Genomic DNA, 18865 nt, shown 5'->3' with positions numbered 1-18865 from the left:
TAAGGTGTTATTGTGAACCAGTAATGATTTCTTAGTTTCATTTCTTTGCCATCTTTCTTTTTTGATATTGTCATTTTATACATATTTTGGTTGTGTATGAAAACAAAAAGCAGATGTTTCAATAAATATAAGTCTTTGTATGAAATGGGTGTTTTTCATTTAGAAAAAAGTCTCAACAGTTAGATTGTATTAACTTCTTGTACAGCTTGTTGAATGAATGTAAGCCTCGCTTTTCCCTGTTTAGCATGTCGACAATAAGAGTTCATGGATGTCCATAGAGACTGTACTGTAGTGTAACATTGCTATAATCTATGCTGTTCTGTATGTTGTATACTTCAGAGATTATGCTAAAATCAAAATTCTTCCAGTGAAAGGGCTCCAGTGAATATAAATATCTTTAGTTGCTGGACCCCGGCTTCTTTGGATGAAGAAAGGATACAAATGCAGTTATTATAGAAGGGAAGATGAATGATGTTGACAATACTGCACTGGATTGCAGGTGAGTTATTTCAAATGAATTACAAGTCAGTTAAGACAAAAGTGTGAACAATTATTAAAAATGAGACTGTAAGTCACCCTGAGGTTATTAATAGATTTTTTTTTACTCAGTATCCAAAGACTATTTATTTAACAAACTAATGAAGAAAATCTAATTTTCTTTTTCATCAATAGAGCCAAAGGAACCTGTGTAAAATAATAAATAATTGGTATTTTTGATTGATATTTTTCCTACCATCTCATTGCAGGGAGTTGTGAATACATTATTGGAGTATCATAGTTTAAGATTTGCTAATTGTGAGACATCACTGAGTTAAGACAGGTTCCAGATGATAATCATAATGTTTAAGTACAACAAGTAGCACAAGGAAGAGGCAGAGAATAGGTAGACCACCTGATAATTTTTGCTGCTATAAGGTGGCCCCTTAATGATCTTACCTGTATTGGCAAGTATAATGATACCCAGGATTGAGTCGGACAACTCATTTACCTTTCTGGTTGTGATTTGAATAAAGCACACTCCAAATTACAATCTATATATAAAAATAACCGAAACCCTGCAGTACATTTTCCTCATCTGTAAAATGACAAGCAAGGCCCCCATATCCCTTCATCCTTCTCCCCAGGGAATGGGAGGGTGTTTTGTGTGTGGACTAAGTTCAAAATGAGTAACATGGAATTCTATCATTTTAATCAGGCAGCTGTTTAGAAAATTGCTGTTTGACTCATGCTTTGTTTCTCAGTAAGATTTTTGTTCTCCTACACCTACATAACCCAACAGCAGGAACAGCACCATTAAGCGGCTTAAAAACAAAGAATGCCCCTTTGAAGTGATACCCTTCAGTCCATTCGAAGAACTGGGATAATATAGAATGCCTGGATGCTTGCATAATTGATGAGGTCAGCAGAGGTTCTTGTGTGAAAAGAGCTTTTTGGTTTGTCATCCTGGGAAGTTGAGGTTTCACCTTTTACAATACAAGAGAGTCCTTCCTTAGGTGATGGTAAGACACAAGTCTACTCTTCACAGGACACTAGCCTAGATGTGTACCCCAAATATTGGAGAGGGTAAGGATGTTTTTATATATCAGCAGCTTCTGGTTGTCGTTGGGGCTTTATTCAGTGTACTTGGACTGCCACTAGGACAGCAGTGTGGTGTGGTGGTAAGAAGCAGGACCTGTACCCGAAAAGGTTGCTGATTCCCCACCAGGGCACTCTTATTGTACCCTTGGGCAAGCTACTTAACCCACAATTGCCTCACTATATATCCAGCTGTATAAAACTGTAATGTTGAAAGACTATGTAAGTTGCTCTAGATAAGAGCATCTGCTAAATTGACAATAATGTAATTTCCTCTCTCCATTTATAAATGCTGAAATAAGACTTCTGCCTGAATTCATTTTTCATACTCAGAAAACCCACTTTTATTTCTACTGTGTCATTTTCAGATGAGCAGAAGGAAAAATGAACAACTGTGAAACTACTTGATACGTAACAAGGAAGAAAGTAAAATTTATGACAATTCTCACAGCAAACATTAGTATGTCCTGCATCAGTTCAACAACTAGAGCCAAGGAAAGGGAAGCATGAAGGTTTAAGCGGAATACTGAGATTTAAACATATTGTTTAAATATGAAAGGTTCTAAATGAAGTATGACCAAATGAGCACAATCACGGTTGATTTGATTTCATTAAAAAAATCAGTACCATACAGTACATCAACACTATACATCAATGGGATATCGTTCATCACATGACAATAGCATTCAGATATTCTGCATTAGTATATATTCTTACAACTAATCTCTAATTGGCTACTGTCAGAAATACATTTGAGCAACTTCTTTAGTGCCTCTGATCAACCACACAATGCTACAATCGTTACAATCTAAAGTTCAGCAGCTGAAACTGCACAGCTTACACTCAACAACATGGTTAAGAGACTGGGCTTTCATCCCCTACTTTCTCATATTAAAAGCAACACTGCCGGTGTTTAAAAACCAAAATGCAAATAACTGCTGTTACTAATGTTAAAAAAAGATACATCCCTACGATAAAAACTAAAACAACCAGAGAAAAGGGACCATTTCCATCAACACAAAACACTAAGTAAAATAAAATCACGTCTCATGTTTGATTAGGCGTCGTGTTTCCCGATTTCTCCTCTGTCGGTCCTTTCTTCACGTTTGGGGTGTTAGGTACGACGGGTTTTTTTCGTCGTCTTCCCTTTTGTGGTGGTACTCGGCCTCTTGGCTGCAGCTTTCGAGACCACCCCTGCTCGGGACAGCGTCTTTTTCGGGCTCGTGGTCATCAGGGTCTTCTTTTTCGGAGTCGTTTTGGCCTTGGTACTCTTCGTTGGGCTTTTGTTTTTATTACTGGAGGTGGTGGCGTTCCTCCCTCCTGTGGTCGAGCTTTTTTTGGCTGGTTTGGCCGCTGGCTTTTCGAACTTCTTTTTGTTGAGCTTGAAAGAGCCGGCGCACGAGTTAGTGCCTCTCACCTGGATCAGCGAATCGTTCTGCAGCAACGCCTTGACCGAGTATCGCAGATAGGTCCGGCCGTTTTGCTGGTCGAACCAGCTAACCTTCTTGGCTTCGTTATAAATCTTGACCAGGGAACAGCCGTTTTTCTCCCCTAATCTGCGGATAGCATCAATAACCAGCTTGCTGTATTTGCCCGGTTTATTCTTCTTCTTTTTGTTCTTTTTCTTCTTCTTCTTTTTCTTCTTCGCTGGGGTAGCAGCATCGGTCGGGTTAGTCACTGCCATGCTTTGGGCAGTGACTTGTTCAGTGTCCTGAATATCATTATCGTCAGCCATGGTTAATGTGCACAAATCTTCAGTGTCGAGAAAAACTAAAACGTATGTGCACGCTTCCAATCCCCCCTAACTCCACGGTTTACTCAGTACTACACACAGATGTGTAGCAAACACAAATGGAGACTGGGGCACCACTTGCGCGCGGACGTGTTTGGGAGCAGGAGGCTGCGTTTGCGCAGTTAGCAAGTTATTTTCTGACGTTTAACAGCTTTTTTTTCGGTGACTGCAGGGGTCCACATGGATTTTATGATAAACATACTGAAAGAGAGATGCCGCAACCAGTGATACACACTCCGTGGACGAACGCCAGGGAAAATGCAAAAATAAAGCGACAGGCCAGGTTTACAGCACCGGATAGGACGGGACCCCTAATTTCTTGTCGGGAAGCTTAGAAACCGAGTTATCATGTGGTTGTAATGTATTAGCACAGAAGATAGAGGTTCATTTATTTTGACTTCAGTTATTTCTGTTAAGTGATGGATTGTTTAAACATCTAAAATTTAACTAGCGCATTTGATGCCCTCGCGTGGCAGCGTGCAACACATTGACAAATTTGGTTTTCGCTGCACAGTTCACACTTTAATGGCTAGTCTGCTGATGCATTTCCTCACCAGGTCTAAAACCACCACACCCTCCCCATACCTACAAAACGCAAAGTGAATTACTCTAGTATCTTTCGACAACATGCACAGATATTTCCTATGAGGCTGATGGCAGGCTATCTGAATGTTAGATCATTGAAAACTATATTCTCCCAGTTATAAATGAATTAATGTTTACCAGTGTTTAATAAAGTATTTAACATGTTTTGGCATAAAAGAGTCTGTGCCAAAGTAACTGTGCAGGCAACTTTCCTAGGTTACTCAACATTTAATACTTACACTGGGGTATGCCATGTGCCAAGTTACAGTTTGATGGAGTATGTCCTATATATCTATACAGCATTGGGAGTAAGGTGAGAACACCAGAGGTAACCACAATGAATGTTTTCTTTAAAGTAGTGTTTCACTCCTTCCCCTTTGTTCACATTTTTTCCCACTAAGGTGACTGGTTACCTTGCAAGCACATGTCATCCAAGCTGCTCATCCAATGGGATTCCAAAACAAATTCCTTGCACACAATACAACCCAGCCCAGGCTTGACTGGCTCCCAAAACAAGTCATAAATAAATCTGATAAAGAACCACATATTTATACAGTATGGATGATTACCTGCAAACACTAGTATTTAGCCTAGGACAAGAATATAGAGGCATGTGAAGGCTGTGCCTTTTGAGTTCTGCTAGTCAATTTACATACAAAACACTTCAATATCTTGATTCATTTTTGCACTACCTTTGCCACGATGTTACAAAATACAGATAAAATTGTAAAATCGATGGCACACTTGAAATGTATCACACTGTAGGCAAGCTTGACACATCCACATCCCACACTGCCATTTAGTTGCCCACTTCATGGCTGTTGCCTGGATATGGGTTTTGTTCACACCTAACCCACTGCACCCTATTTTAAAGCACTACCACTGGGCTGCTTCAATGGTTTTGTAGAAATGAAACACTAAAATGAACAAAATTCACTTTTATGCCACTTTTGCTACAGTGTTACTTTTCATAGTAAAAATAGAGAGAAATGTCACAGTAAGAAAAAAATCAATCTTGCTTTGTGGTTTTAATATGATGGTGGTTTTAAAAGGATGGTGCCTATAACTGTAATACAAATTTATTACAAAAGTTAACACTGATCTCTATCAAGCCAAACTGCCATAGTTTTTCTTATTGCAATCATCTGTTACCTCAGGTGTTAATCACCTGACTTAAAAGGGTCTTCACCATGCAGGGTGGTGGCTCTCCAGGATAGCATCTGAAGACATACCGATACACAAAAATAAGCTAATTTCATCTATACTTAAAGCAGGGCCAACAACTGTCAGTATACAGGACATTACACTTTACGTTTTCACAAAAGGCCTCAATTCACAATAAATGACAAACTGCTTTCTGTAGGGGCCTTCTTCATTTTGAAAGGTTTCAGCTATTCCATGGCTACCATTCACATCCATGCAGAACACACCCTTTTCCACACAGGAAGCAAATACTGCATCATAAAACTTTATTCAATAACCTTTATTATCATTATTATTTTGAAACCCAAATACTTACTTTTAAACAACTTCATTGGCATTTATTATGCGATTAACAATACCGTGATGAATCCTTACAAGATTTTTTTCTTTTTTTTTTTGCAGGATGAATAGCCAATCTCCTTTCAGTTTTGAGTTCTCCCCCATAATGCAATTACGTTTCTAAACATAATAATAGTACATGAACAGACTGAAAAGGTATCTGATTGGTTAAAAGTAATATCAAGCACAAAAGTTTAGCCAACCTGAGCTACCTGCAGAGATGAAGAGTGCGAGAAAGACAGACACAGCTGGCCTTTTGACGCAGACAGACAGGAGGAACAAGAACTGTGACAGGTTTGCAGTAATACAAAGTCTTGAAACAGGATGGCCGACAGAGTAAACAGAAGACGACACAGTAGTAGTATTAATAGTAGTAGTATTAAATAGTAAGTAGTATTAATATTCTTAGAACTATCTGAACCTCTCTTCATTTTTCCTGTGTTCATAAGTTGCGCGCTACCATTCCTTCTCATCCATGTGTGATTCTTTCCCCTGCAAATTCAGGCTATCCCGCAGAATAGGAGAGAGGGGAGACGCAGACCGAAATCACCTTCAAGCTTCCCCAGGGTAGGAGGGAGCAGAGGTGAAAAGCTGTCTGTAACACACACGTGCTGATAAGGACATTACCCAGATCCAGGTTGCAGGTCCAATACAGAAATGGATGTTTAATCACTATCTGTCAGGGTTTATTTAGAGATCCCCACATGACCATGTTTAAAGGCAAATAAATCTGAAAAACAACAAAGTGCAAAAGTAATCCACAAGGCGTTTTGGCTGCCTTTAGATTCTACATCCAGGCCGATGATAAAAAAAAATCAACCAAAAAAAAAAAAAAACAACTGATGATTTCTCAACAGTTGTGTAGGCAATGGAATCCACTTAGCTCAGAGAAACAGGCATCTTTTAGAAGAAAATCAAGTGAATTTGCAAAATAAATTAAGTTGCGAGACAAACGGAAGCCAACACAATCTCATGTTGCAGACTGATTCACCCCAACCTTTTAACGAATGCAAAGCCCCCGTCCCCTCCATGGCAGCGAGACAGAGAGATGTGGATCGGTACGTGTGGCTATGTATCAAGGGGAAGGATAGGTGCATTGGTGTTGGGGTTCCAGGAGGTTGGGGTGAAACTGTTAGGGAAAAGGAAGCAGTGCTGAGACATTAAGGGGGAATCCTAAAATTCTGTTTCTTTCTTGAATGCTCTTTGGGCTAAGGGTTCAGCCACTAGAACGTGTGTCTGTGTGTGCATGTGTATGCATGTGTGTGGAACGTTCTTAGGGAGAAAGCCTGCTCTTGTCTACCATCACACTGAGCTACTTGTGAAGGCCAGAGATGCTGGGGGAATGTGGTGGGGCACAGTGTGTGCGTGTGTGTCTGTGTGTGTGTCAGGGGGAAAGGTTTGGGGGAAGGGGTTTCTGGAAGGCCAGAGAGAATCGGAGGCCCCTGGTGGTCTCAGCAGCTGCAGGTTTCTGCCGACGGCTTGGCGCGGTCATTCTTGTCCAGTTTGATTGGCTCTGGGAACTCATTGTACAGCTCCACTTCTGTCTCCTGAGATGGAGGGGAAAAGAACAAAGGAGAAAGAGATAAGAGAAGGAAATGTTGACATGTCATAGAAAAAATGTTGGGAAACAGAATGGTAGGACCAAGCACCCAACAGTAAATAACAGCTGAATGTAACCAGAGTGCAGTGAGAGGGGAAAGTGACTCCTAGAGGGGAGACAGAACATTTTATCCTCTACTCATTACATTAAGTCGTAGCCTCCCCCTCTATATCACTGCCTGCTCCTCACCTGCTTCAGGGCGTTGCGTGCAATGGTCTGGAAGGCCTGCTCCACGTTGATGGCCTCCTTGGCGCTGGTCTCGAAGTATGGGATGTTGCTCTTGCTTTGACACCAGGCCTGTGCCCGCTTAGTCGTCACCTGTGGGACAAGGAGTCGCTGTACTGTTCATTTGAGTGCACTGCTATGTTGCACTAATTAATAAACAAGCCAGCAGTAGCGGTTTAACAACGCTGTAGAACATTTATTACGGAGCTGAGAAAGAGCCTGACATCAGCAGCGTATATTGTACTGTAAAACAGAAATGGCTAATCATAAACAGTAAAAAACTGACTACATCAATGATGTAATATTGCATGGAATGTAATACTATAATACAATGTAATATTTGGTGATATTCATCACCTGCCGTTTATCAGTGATACAGCAGTGAAATTTGGAACCAAAATGGAGTCCTTTTTCCATTCATGTGAATAAAGTTTAAATAGTGCTTTGAAAAACTACTGTGAATAAACTACTGCGTGTCTTGACCATGACATGGCGTTAGCGTTTATTGAACATAGCACAGAAAGCATAATAAATAAAATACATGGCTGCAAGTCAAGCATCAATGCTTCCGTACAGATTTGGACATTTCTTTAAAAGCTCCTTTCCCTGATTCAGAACATCTTACACTGTATCCATTTCTGTCACGTTCTTTCTTAATATGCAAGAAAGATGAAAGGCAACTTTTCCAGAGCACAGATGTACCAAAATGATCAGAATGAATCAAACCATTAGGCAACAGCAGTTTTATCTATATGCTGCAGAGTCTTGTTTCTGTCCCTTATGACTTTTTCCTTTGCTGCAAAAATGTTCCAGCAGGCATACATTAAACACAGGAAGACCTATATTGATTAAAAGACAAGCATGTACACATACAACATACACATTGCAGGTACAGATATAAGGTTGAGAAATGATAACATTTAGTACAGGAGCTTTTAGGAAATGTTACAGCATACCGGCAATAAGCAATAAAGTCATGCTTATTGTTTACTACAAGTCATGGAAATATATGCATGTAATGAAATTCAGTTCCAACACCAAATGGCTATAATATTTGCAATGTAAACTCTACTACTGGCACGATCGATTATTCTTGTGTAATGCTGCCTTATCTATACCTTTCTCTTGTTATCGAACAGCATGTTCAATAAAGTTCTACAACCTCACACAGTGCATGTCATTTTCCTGGCATCTTTAGTGTGGGGAAAAAAGCCTGACCTGTTTGCAGACACCAACAATTACCTCAAAGGCTCTGTGGCCAGATTCTCTTTGAACGTATCAGTAGACTTTTTATGAAAACGATGGATGCAAAGGTAAAAAAAAAAAAAAAAAAAGCAACAAGCAGACTAATAATCCTTGTACTATATTTGACAAGGATTTTGATTTTTATCATTTTTTATGAAGGGCTTCAGTATTTATGAAGCTCTTCCAAGGTATTTACTACAACAGACTGTTTTGCATTGTTTTTTAGTGTACTGGGTTGTACCTTCTGGACAAAACATTCGATTTTTAGTGCTCCATTTCTTAAGCAACTGTTCCTCTTCTTGTAGCATTATTCACCTCTTTGGTACATGGTGCTACCGCTGTTTTAACTTGTGCAACTAAATTCATATGACTCATAATAGACTCCATGCAAGAAACCTTAATGGCTTAGCTTTGAAGTACAAACCAAGAGGATGCAGTGCAAAAATGCAAGCCTGTATTTTGTTACTGTTCATTTTAAATGAATTTCACAGGATCAATGACTTCCACAACCTCAAGATGGAGCCTCAATCATAATTCTTGTACACATAACAGGCAAGATGGTTAAAATACATGTCATGTGAAGCCATCTTCAGAAATTTTTAGTTGAATATTTAATGGCAAAATGTTATGCAACCATGCTACCAGTAATTCTGAAAAAACTGAACCCCACTCCTAATTACAGATGATGTAACTGGGACTAAGATGGCAACAGCTCAGAGCTGCAAGTTAGTGGGTGGAAGCTGAAGGTGTCTGGCTGAAGGTTTACTCATGTAGGCTTTGAAGACACCAAACTATACAGTATTTGTAGATGTATTCTGTCTAACTGTACAGGGCTGCACCTTGTAAGTGGTGAATACTGACATCCAAAATATATGTCTGCCAATAACTTCCTGCTTCTTTAACTTCCCTTTCACATGTCCTGAGCCAACGTTTGTCTGTGTAAAGCCATTTGTAATGGAGTTGTAATGGACACATTGAACTTCGGTGCCACTTCTTTCCAAATGGCACCCTTCCTGTTGCTTCCTACCCTGTCATTGGTTTTCTATGTGTAAGTCGCATTGTGAAGCACTGGTCATTTTTTTTTTTTTTTACCTCAGTGACACACTTCTTGTTCATCTTTTCCTGTATCAACAGGAAGGAGGAAGTTGGGATGTAGGAAAGGTCAGGGCGGGGGCATGAATAGGGTCAAAAACACTCATGTGACAGAAACAGGACCAAGCCGGGTGGTCACATTGTATGGAGTGAGATGCTTGATGGGGGGGGGGAGGGGGGGAGGGGGGCAGGAATATGATTAATCTCACTTTTTCAATTTATTTTTGTACAGAAATCGTGTTAGTTCCAGTTACATCATCAGCAATTTGAGGGGCAGGGGTTTGACACTGGGCTTACTGTCGTCTGATAGCACTGTCCTGTCATCAAGGTAATTTTTAATATCATGCAAGCATATCAACTTGTAGGTTTTGCCTGGAATGTCCGTTAAACTTCGATGAATCAAAGTTAGCTGACAGATTTCAAGAGGTGTTTTTTTTATTTTATACCCCCAAAACAACAGGATTCTAAACCTCTTGCACTTACACATAATAAATTTGTCACTATATTGTGGTTCCACAAAAATGAATTATTTTCGATTGAATGATCTGAAAATCAATTTCAATACTTTTGTTACACCCCAGCGTTACACCCCAACACTTATGGCTTAGGGTCATGACACTTTAAAGAACCGAAAATCAATCCAGTTCTCCACACTTCCAGGTGAAAGGAAAGGCACTGTTCAACAATGAAAACAACCACAAAACACTAATTTGCCTTTCCCTCACCAAACATCTTACAAAGGCCGCAGTACAGAAAACTAAGGATTCCCATAGTAAACCCCACAGAATCCCTTTCTAAAATATCTGTTCTAGTCTCATGCAGATGAGAGTATGCACTGCAGGCAACACCTGCCTGCATCTGGCCAGGATGTACAACGTTCAGATACACCAATCTTGTGAACTCAGAGGCTAGGAGCCATCCCTGCTCATTTCTCACTGGCTTATAAAGAAAAATGCTACCAATGCAAAGAAAAATACTACCAATTTTCTGACTGAAAATGAAAATGACTGTTGAAGGAAAATTCTAGACGAACCGAACCGATGCCAGTGCCACCGCACCGAAGCACACCACGCTCAGCCTGCACTGGTACCCACCTGCCTGTTCTCCAGGTCAATCTTGTTGCCTAGCACCACGAAGGGGAAGTTCTCAGGGTCGCGGGGACTGGCCTGGATCAGGAACTCGTCCCTCCAGCTGTCCAGTGTCTTGAAGGTGTTGGGCGCGGTCACGTCAAACACGAGCACGCAGCAGTCTGCCCCACGGTAGAATGCCACGCCCAAAGACTGGAACCTCTCCTGTCCTGCCGTGTCCCAGATCTGAGTACGTTTGGGGGGTGGGAATCGGCGGTGTATGAACGGGCAGGGGAAGGGAGACAGGAATGCAAAGACACAAGGAGATGATGAGAGAGAGGGAGAAGATGACCTTGCCTTTCAGCACAAATTCAGTGCAATGGTCTAATGAAAACCACAGTCTTTTAACATTTTACTTAAATGCATATATATACACTCGGGATGTTTATGCTGTGTGGACATCATAGTCATACTTCTCAATTCTTTATTATTTTTTTTTTTTTTACATAACTGAGGCAAAAACTATAAATGGAGATATCTGGAAGGCAGAGAAGGGTAGATGAAGAAGCAATGTTTTGGAACAACTTTGGTTTTCATACAGGTCATAAACAAAAAGCCAACTGCACTATTTGCAAAAGGCTGATGCAAGAAGCCAAAAGCATGAGATGTCTGTGAGGAACAAGACGTCCTGCGCAAACCTTTCACAAGTTCAACTGAAAATTGCCTTTAATAAAAAAGGCTGACAAAGTGTGTTCATAAATGTTTGGGTAGTATGCAGCCAAGTAAACCTGGTCAGATTTCTTCTCCAGTTGGGAGGCAGAATTCTGACCAAAATCTTCCTGAATGAGCTGCATATTTACAGCATTTCAATATTGTCATTTCAACACAATTTACCATCATCTCCCACCTACATTAGGCTGTTGTAAAAGATGGAGTATGAATGCGCTGGCAGTCACCGACAAGCCCCCAGTGATCCACACAGAAATGGCATCTATGATTCTATCCCTTGTATCAAGTGGACCTAAGCTTTGACTGAAAAATGTAACTTAGACAAACTTACACCTGCATGTCTTAAGGGACCAGATCTGCCCACAAAAGCTAAGTGAATGATATTCTGACTGTCCTCACTACAGCAGCGGTAGACATAAAATATATCAAATTTTGCAAAATCAGACCATGAGATCATACTTCAAAATTAAATTACACTGTGACGTGCTTAATTCAATCTGTCCATTACTCCTCATAAATGCCATTTGAGTTTTTAAAATAAAAAAAGATAGAAGTTAATAAAAAGAAAAGTCAATAAGGAGGAAAGGAGGAATTGTTCAATCTCATTTTATTCTTTGTTTTTATATCAGCACTATTTCTGAGGGGATGTCGTTTCATGATAATTTTGTACTGAGCACCATTTTGCCTTGTGGGCTGAGCGTATCATCCAGTGCTTAAGTGGCAGGATGGCACGGTACCTGCATTGTGACGAGTCTGTCATCCACCATCACCTCTTTCGTCAGGAAGTCGGCTCCTATTGTAGCTTTATACTGGTTACTAAACTTCTTATTCACATACTGGTTCATCAGAGATGTCTTCCCGACACTGCAAAGAGAGGCCGATGGAGATGGGGAAAGAAAAGAGTGACGATTAAAAAGGAGGAAGGAAACGGGTGAAGACAGGTTGGACATATTGGCATTACAAAATTTCAGCGTTTCTCCCTGGTGTAACAAAAAAACCAACTGTATAATATTAATATAGTTACTATAAATAAAGAGACAAGGCTTCCAAAGAAGACTGAAGGGAAAAGCACTGTGGAAGTCCTGCATAAAGTCTCAAAGTCATAACCAAGCACAGTTTGATTATCTTTTAATTAAGTGAGAGACAGCGCCTGGTAAAAGGCGCTTGGAATTAATGCATATGAAGAAAGCTCAGTGAAATCCTCCTGGTGTCGTTACTGTGGTTTCCCAATGCACACACCTCTCTATTACTTCCCTTGCATCACTGAGATATGAGATACATTTGACTTGTTTATTGGAGACTGCACTCGGGTCAAATTACATACGCTATTGGACTGGGGGAGGGGGGCTGTTGGTGTGTGTGTCTTCCTCTGCAGTCTTAGTCATCCCCTCCATTGCCTGTCCGCATGGGGAGCATTTCACACAGGCTTGTGACGATTACTGACTCACAGAACCGAAGAGCTTCAATGAGACCAGGAAACTGTGTCACGCAGCGCTGAGCTTGGAAAGCTTGAGGCTTGGCCCTCTGAGCCGAGCTTTTGGAGGGGAACGGACAATACTCACAGCTGGAAGGCACAAGACGATTACTCACCCGGAGTCTCCGAGGATGATAACTTTGAGCAGCACTTTCTTCCTGGACGTCATCCTGTCACGGCTGAGGAGGGAAGACATAAACACACAGCATTGGCTCTCCGGGTCACAAGATGTCAACGCACCGTGTCAGCACGGACAGTTCTGCTATCGACAGATGTCCATGTAGAACTGCACAATGAATGACTCCAGCTCTTCAAGCTGACAGATCTCCCATGAGCTGAATCCAGGCACAAGCTTCACTATGGTGGATATTTCAATCTGAACTGTATACAAGACACTGCAAAGACTGGTTTCATATGTTCATTTGTGAATGACAAAAATGAATTTTGGGCTCAGGCTTTTGGTTGCAAATATCAATATTTTCTGTTCTTTGCAATGTGAATGCATATCAGCCAAAACGCTCCCAGGGAATCTGGTGTACTGATCGGGGTTAATCTGTACCTGTGCACCAAGGCACGGACACGCTGTTGGTCTTAAACCTGTTCAGAGGTGAACAGGCCTACTGTACTGTTGCAGTACACCAAGGTAAGAGGAAGACATACAAGGTCTGGTCACAGTCACAGATGACCTGTACTCAGAGAAGGATATTGACTGGTTGAGCTTCAACTGTTTTGTACCTATATGTCTGTGAGTTGTGGGACCACCCCATGTTCACAAATCATTAATAAAGGCTAAAAATATGCCACAGAAAATTTCATGTACAAACGCTCCTTCCCTAATCTTTACAGATATCACTCTGGGGGCTGACGTGCACAGACTGATATAAAGGGAGCTGTGGAGTTGCGCTGTGTGGCACCGTGTGCACCGTGCTCTGTGCTGAGAAAGGACCACTCTGCTCTCAGCACTGCTCACACTCATTCCAGTCATGTGTTCTCTCAGCTGCCGGCAGAGTCACGAGGACCACAGCACACATTCACACACACACACACACGAGCGTGCACTCACACACACACACACACACACACACACACACACACACACACACACGCTCACACACACACGCTCACACACACACGCTCTCTCACACACACACTCCACACACTCACACTCTCACACGCACACTCTCACACACACACACGCTCTCACACACACACACGCTCTCACACACACACACACACACACACACACACACGCTCTCACACACACACACACACACGCTCTCACACACACACACACGCTCTCACACACACACACACACACGCTCTCACACACACACACACACACGCTCTCACACACACACACACACACGCTCTCACACACTCACACACACACTCACACACACACTCACACACACACTCACACACACTCACACACAAAGACCATTAATCACAGAAAAAGGGAGTGAAAAAATTGTTTCCATACACATTCGCACAGGAAAAGCTCCATCTCAGAAGGACACGGACACACTAGCGTGCTGACGCAGTCACAAAAATGCTGTTTGTATATGCAACAGACACGCAAAATCTCTCCTCGGGGAGCGTGTCAATCAGCGAGCGTGACCCCGGAAACTGGCCCCTGCCTACGCGAGGGCAGGGTCAGGTTAGGACCGTCCCCTTTCTGAAGACGCCAGGTCCGCAGTCACGGCCCGGCGAGCACAGCGAACGTGTCGCCTTACGCAAGCTGGAGGAAATCAACAACAACAAAATAAATAACTCCCAGCCCTGTGGATTGCCGTGTCATGACAGCTGCTCCACATGTTGCTGTCAATTCACTATGAGGGCAACACACCAGTCAGGTATGATGACAGCTGGTAGGAGTGCACAGAGCATTGGAAGATCTGCATATAGGTACACGGTACACAGGATAAAAGGTTTTGGAGCCGCTAGGGTACATGGGTGCAGTACTCTGAGAGACAGGCAGACAGGGACATATGCAGCACAAATCCATTGTATCCGTGCAGGTCTGAGATGTTCCTCTGACAAGGATCCAGGCAAAAGTCAAACCCAATCGCCATGACAGGAGCCGTTTGCCTTTGCCGTCCTTTCAAGCGGGTTCAGATTAAAGGTTTTGCAAAAGTACCCTTCACACTGAAGCAAAATAGCCAGGTTATTCAAAGGTCTATTCACGACATTAGCATTCCGCTTCATTTTTTTAAAAAATAAATCAAACCAGCGGGCTAATTAATGTGAAAAGGCTTTTGTGCACCACTGTCTCTGAAGTGCTTTAAAGAAAAAAAAAATGAATTCTGCTCAGTGCCACCATATCCCTCTCCCTGTCTGACCTATATTCTCTCCCAAAAACAGCGGGAGCTGTCAGAGAGATCACCACCTCCTCTTCCATCCCAAAAATACAGACTACAGGAATTTCCCCTTTAGGCCAGTGTTGTGCTTGTTTGGTTATCCATTTGTGGAACGGTCAAATAAAAAATTCCACAAACAGGCCTGTACCCCTGTTTTTCCCCACCCTTTGAGCTCAGCTGAAGCGGTTCTACAGGCCTCTCGCCTCATCATTTCCTAAGCTGGCCTATGGGCTACAGCTGGCCCACGCAATGAGAACAGGCCACCACTCAAACTCGTTGCAAGAGAATGGACCACTCCAGGACTCAGGTGAGCCTCCATCTCGGCAAAAATCTACAGGATTGACCCTCTCCCACTTTCCTTTCTGGGAATGTATCGACAGCTTACTAGTATTACAGTCCTGGGACTTATCCCTTTTTAAAAAATAAGTCCCTAAATTCTTATATACATATTTTAAGAGAAGAAAAGAAGGTACAGCTGTTACACAAACTAAACCTGCTTATAGTGGACTCACCATGCAAAGCTACCATACAAGTTTGCATGTCAGCCCTGGTCAGCTAGCTAAGAGCTGTGATCTTAGCAAAACTCTGTGACATACACCACGGAAAGCACACAGTCTAAGCAAAATTCACACCGTGTGCATTCTATTTCCAGACCTAACACTACACCACCTACACATACCGTCCATTTGCTGTGCTCCCGAGCGTGTAGTGTGTCTTAAAACGCATTCCTCCATCTCTGAGCGCTTCTCGATTCAAAAGGGGACGGATATACATTATTAAGCACAACAAAGAAAACGCTAAAATTCTGCTCGGTGGATGACACTGCAGAATGCATGCCCGTTTAATCACAAAACGGTCGTAATTCCACAACAGTCTTCCCTTCTTTTGTATTAGGGTCTACAACGATCTGAGCCCTGAACGATTGCCGCTGTTTTGGATGTTTTAAATGTTGCTGCTAATATTTGTTTATCGGAGCCTTTGCGTGCTAAAGCTGACCTGCTTTGGTGACTAGACCCAAACAAGAATACAGAACGTTATTTAGAACTAAAGTGATACTGCGAAAGGCAATGTGCGTTTTTATTTGATCACTGTTATTTATCCACTCACCTGCAAACGATTCCCAAATTATTGTATAATCTTTGTCTTTAAAGAAGGGGCAGCTACCAATGTGCAGCGTAAATTTCTGGCTTTTCCACAAGCATGTAGGTTGCCATCCACTTGCAAAGGACCGGTAGTTACCATTTCGGTGAATGATCTTATGGTTCCCTTCCTATGCACTGCCCAGCTGAGTGAGGATGCTATTGACCTTTACACACTATGCGACAAGGTTGGAATTTATGTCCGAATAACGTCCTTACAAGGCTCCAAATGGTACACTAAATCAGAAATCGCCGTATGCAACAGAATGGAGTAATCTAAGCACGAATCGTTTACGAAAAATACCACTAGCAATTTCATAGTGTCGACTTGATATGACACTGCTGAATTCATCACACAATCAATAGCAAGCTAGGTCCTGAGACGCTCCAAACGATGCTTTGTTACTGCCGACTAGTTGCCTATTTTGCCACGTTAACTAGAGCAATTTCCCCTAGCCATCTAATCCGCAACCCATGATACGCAGGAAAATCTGATCACATGGGTCAAACTTCACTCCTTGAGTAGCTAGACAAAATGTTGCGAACGTCTGGCACAAACGTCAGGCACCGCTAGCTTTATTCAGGGTCTTCACACTCCGGCGAAAGTTTGCAGTAAGGATTTGCACTGATAATTAACCAGCTAGCTACCAACTTGAACGATACAATACAGATAAAGGTGACATGAAGTTCTGTCTTGACAACATGGTAAATTAAGCCTAGATGCAGTTCAGACAGCTTACTAACCGTTAAACTATGTAACATTACTTACTCGTCTCTTACATATGGGTCGATATTTACCTCCTGGCTCCCTACCCACTTATCGATTATACCAACGTTTAATTGCTGAAAGTAAGTTACAAGAACGCCAGAATTCACATAGCTATGGTGCACAACACAAACGATGTGAATAATTGAAATGATTAGCTAGTGGCTAATGTTACAATGTGTATCCTGGCTAGAACAGCAATAACCTATCCAGTATCTTTAACACTGAGTTTAATTCACGGGGTAGTGTATTTGCTACACATTTTAACCAGCTATGCAACGTTAATAGCTAAGATATCCATTAAATAAACACACAAACAGTGCAAATGGGCCTTTACAATCCCCAACCCTGGCCTGTATTTTGACAAGTCAGCCTAGCTGGCTATACAGCTAACGTTAAATAGCTGCCTAAACAAGCTAACAACGACTTGCTGTTCCCGTCTGTGTCTTACTTTGTGCCAAACTCGTTAGTTAGCGAGCCAAGTAGCTAATGTAAGTTAAAGTGCAGCGGGTGTAAGTTAAGTTACGTTAGATAGTCTCGCTGTGTAAGAAAGTCCTCCCGTGCTGCTAGACTGTTGGGATGGCCAGCTACTTAACTGCAATAGTAAGGAGAGGCCCACCGCGGCGAAACATCACAAACCCCCAACCTCTCCCATTTCTGACACCGGCTTACGAGGGGCCTCGACGTTCCCCGCTGCCCCGTCTCTCCAACAATGCTGGCAAAGCGCATGTTTTTAGAACTCACCGTGTACTTCCAGGAGATCAAGGCGATTCTTAGAAGCAATACAGGCAGCAGCTAGCTATATTAAACTGTCTATAGTCAGTGCTTTATACGCTGACACCTATTGTGCAATTAGAAAGAGAAATCCAATGTAGCTAGCTGGCTAATGATTCCAAGATTTTCTTCCAGGCGTCGGATTGGTCGCAGAAATCGCTAGTGACTACGTCCTCGCGTGTTATGCTTTTTGATCTTTCAATCCTTGCTGTCTGATGTATTTCCAAAGTACTTATTTCAATATTAGCTTGATATCTGACTGTTAACTGCCGTTTCTCCTCTTCTGCAGCTTAGTATCCTTAAGCACAGACCGTTCCTCGCTGGCTTTTTTTCCCTTCCTTTCTCACTTCCTCCAAAACAACCCCTGTGTCAGCGGACACTGACGTCATGGCGCACGCTGCAGAAGACACACCTTAAACTCCGCCTATTTTGTAACGGCCGCGCTGATTGGATTATTATTAGACCACGCCTTTATTGTATTGATCAGACCGCCTTGCAAGAAAGTCGTCAGTTAACTCTTTATGTGGCGATGTCAGTGTCAACGATCGTAAATTGTGCCCTCTCGCATGCGCTTGCAGTATCACCTTGTTCGCTGAATTGATGACGTGTTTCGACAGAAGCCCTTGTATCATGACTACCAGAGGTACAACTCCAGAAAGATGGTGGTAATATTCAAAACATACTGGCAAACTAATATAATTCCTATCTAATTGGACACTGCATGTATTGATATGGTTTGTTGATTGTTATATTTGGCTTGCACACAATTGTAATTGTAAGGCAAAAGGCTCCTGAATGGTTCACTTGACAAGGTGGTAACCTTGAGTGCACACTGAGCTCTGTGGGAAGGGGTTTGAAACTGGCCATGTCATCTGCCAATAATGATCTGTAGCTGACCTCTGG

At 42.1% G+C, this 18865-nt stretch overlaps 2 protein-coding genes across 3 annotated transcripts; both read right to left on the bottom strand.

The window, feature by feature from the left end:
• Positions 1-2045: 2045 nt before the first annotated feature.
• On the bottom strand, positions 2046-3458 carry LOC118781177 (histone H1.10). Its single transcript, XM_036534095.1, has one exon. It carries the CDS (start codon positions 3308-3310, stop codon positions 2690-2692), a length of 621 nt encoding a protein of 206 aa, XP_036389988.1. The 5' UTR covers positions 3311-3458; the 3' UTR covers positions 2046-2689.
• Positions 3459-5471: 2013 nt separating this feature from the next.
• LOC118780681 (ras-related protein rab7-like) lies at positions 5472-18325 on the bottom strand. 2 transcript variants are annotated; one of them, XM_036533315.1, is made up of 6 exons: positions 17933-18325; positions 13043-13105; positions 12190-12316; positions 10751-10969; positions 7284-7412; positions 5472-7041 (listed from the first exon to the last, which is right to left on the bottom strand). In XM_036533315.1, the coding sequence occupies exons 2-6, from the start codon at positions 13093-13095 to the stop codon at positions 6946-6948; spliced, it is 624 nt and encodes a 207-aa protein (XP_036389208.1). In that variant the 5' UTR covers positions 13096-13105; positions 17933-18325; the 3' UTR covers positions 5472-6945. The 2 variants fall into 2 exon arrangements, with proteins under 2 accessions (XP_036389208.1, XP_036389207.1); XM_036533314.1 differs by lacking the exon at positions 17933-18325 and having other exon boundaries at positions 13043-13671.
• Between the last annotated feature and the right edge of the window lie 540 nt (positions 18326-18865).

Source organism: Megalops cyprinoides, chromosome 7, assembly GCF_013368585.1.
Source record: "Megalops cyprinoides isolate fMegCyp1 chromosome 7, fMegCyp1.pri, whole genome shotgun sequence".
NCBI lineage: Eukaryota > Metazoa > Chordata > Actinopteri > Elopiformes > Megalopidae > Megalops > Megalops cyprinoides.
Note: the sequence above shows the minus strand (reverse complement) of the source record. Positions and strands in the feature narration are given on the sequence as shown.

Excerpts from the sequence above, each read along its gene's own strand:
- LOC118780681 (XM_036533314.1), bottom strand. The coding sequence starts at position 13,122 with ATGTCTTCCCTCCTCAGCCGTGACAGGATGACGTCCAGGAAGAAAGTG. Across the intron at positions 12,317-13,042 it reads ATCATCCTCGGAGACTCCGG|TGTCGGGAAGACATCTCTGA; the intron begins GTGAGTAATCGT and ends CTCTCTTTGCAG. Across the intron at positions 7,042-7,283 it reads CACGCAACGCCCTGAAGCAG|GAGACAGAAGTGGAGCTGTA; the intron begins GTGAGGAGCAGG and ends CCTCCATCTCAG.
- LOC118781177 (XM_036534095.1), bottom strand. The coding sequence starts at position 3,310 with ATGGCTGACGATAATGATATTCAGGACACTGAACAAGTCACTGCCCAA.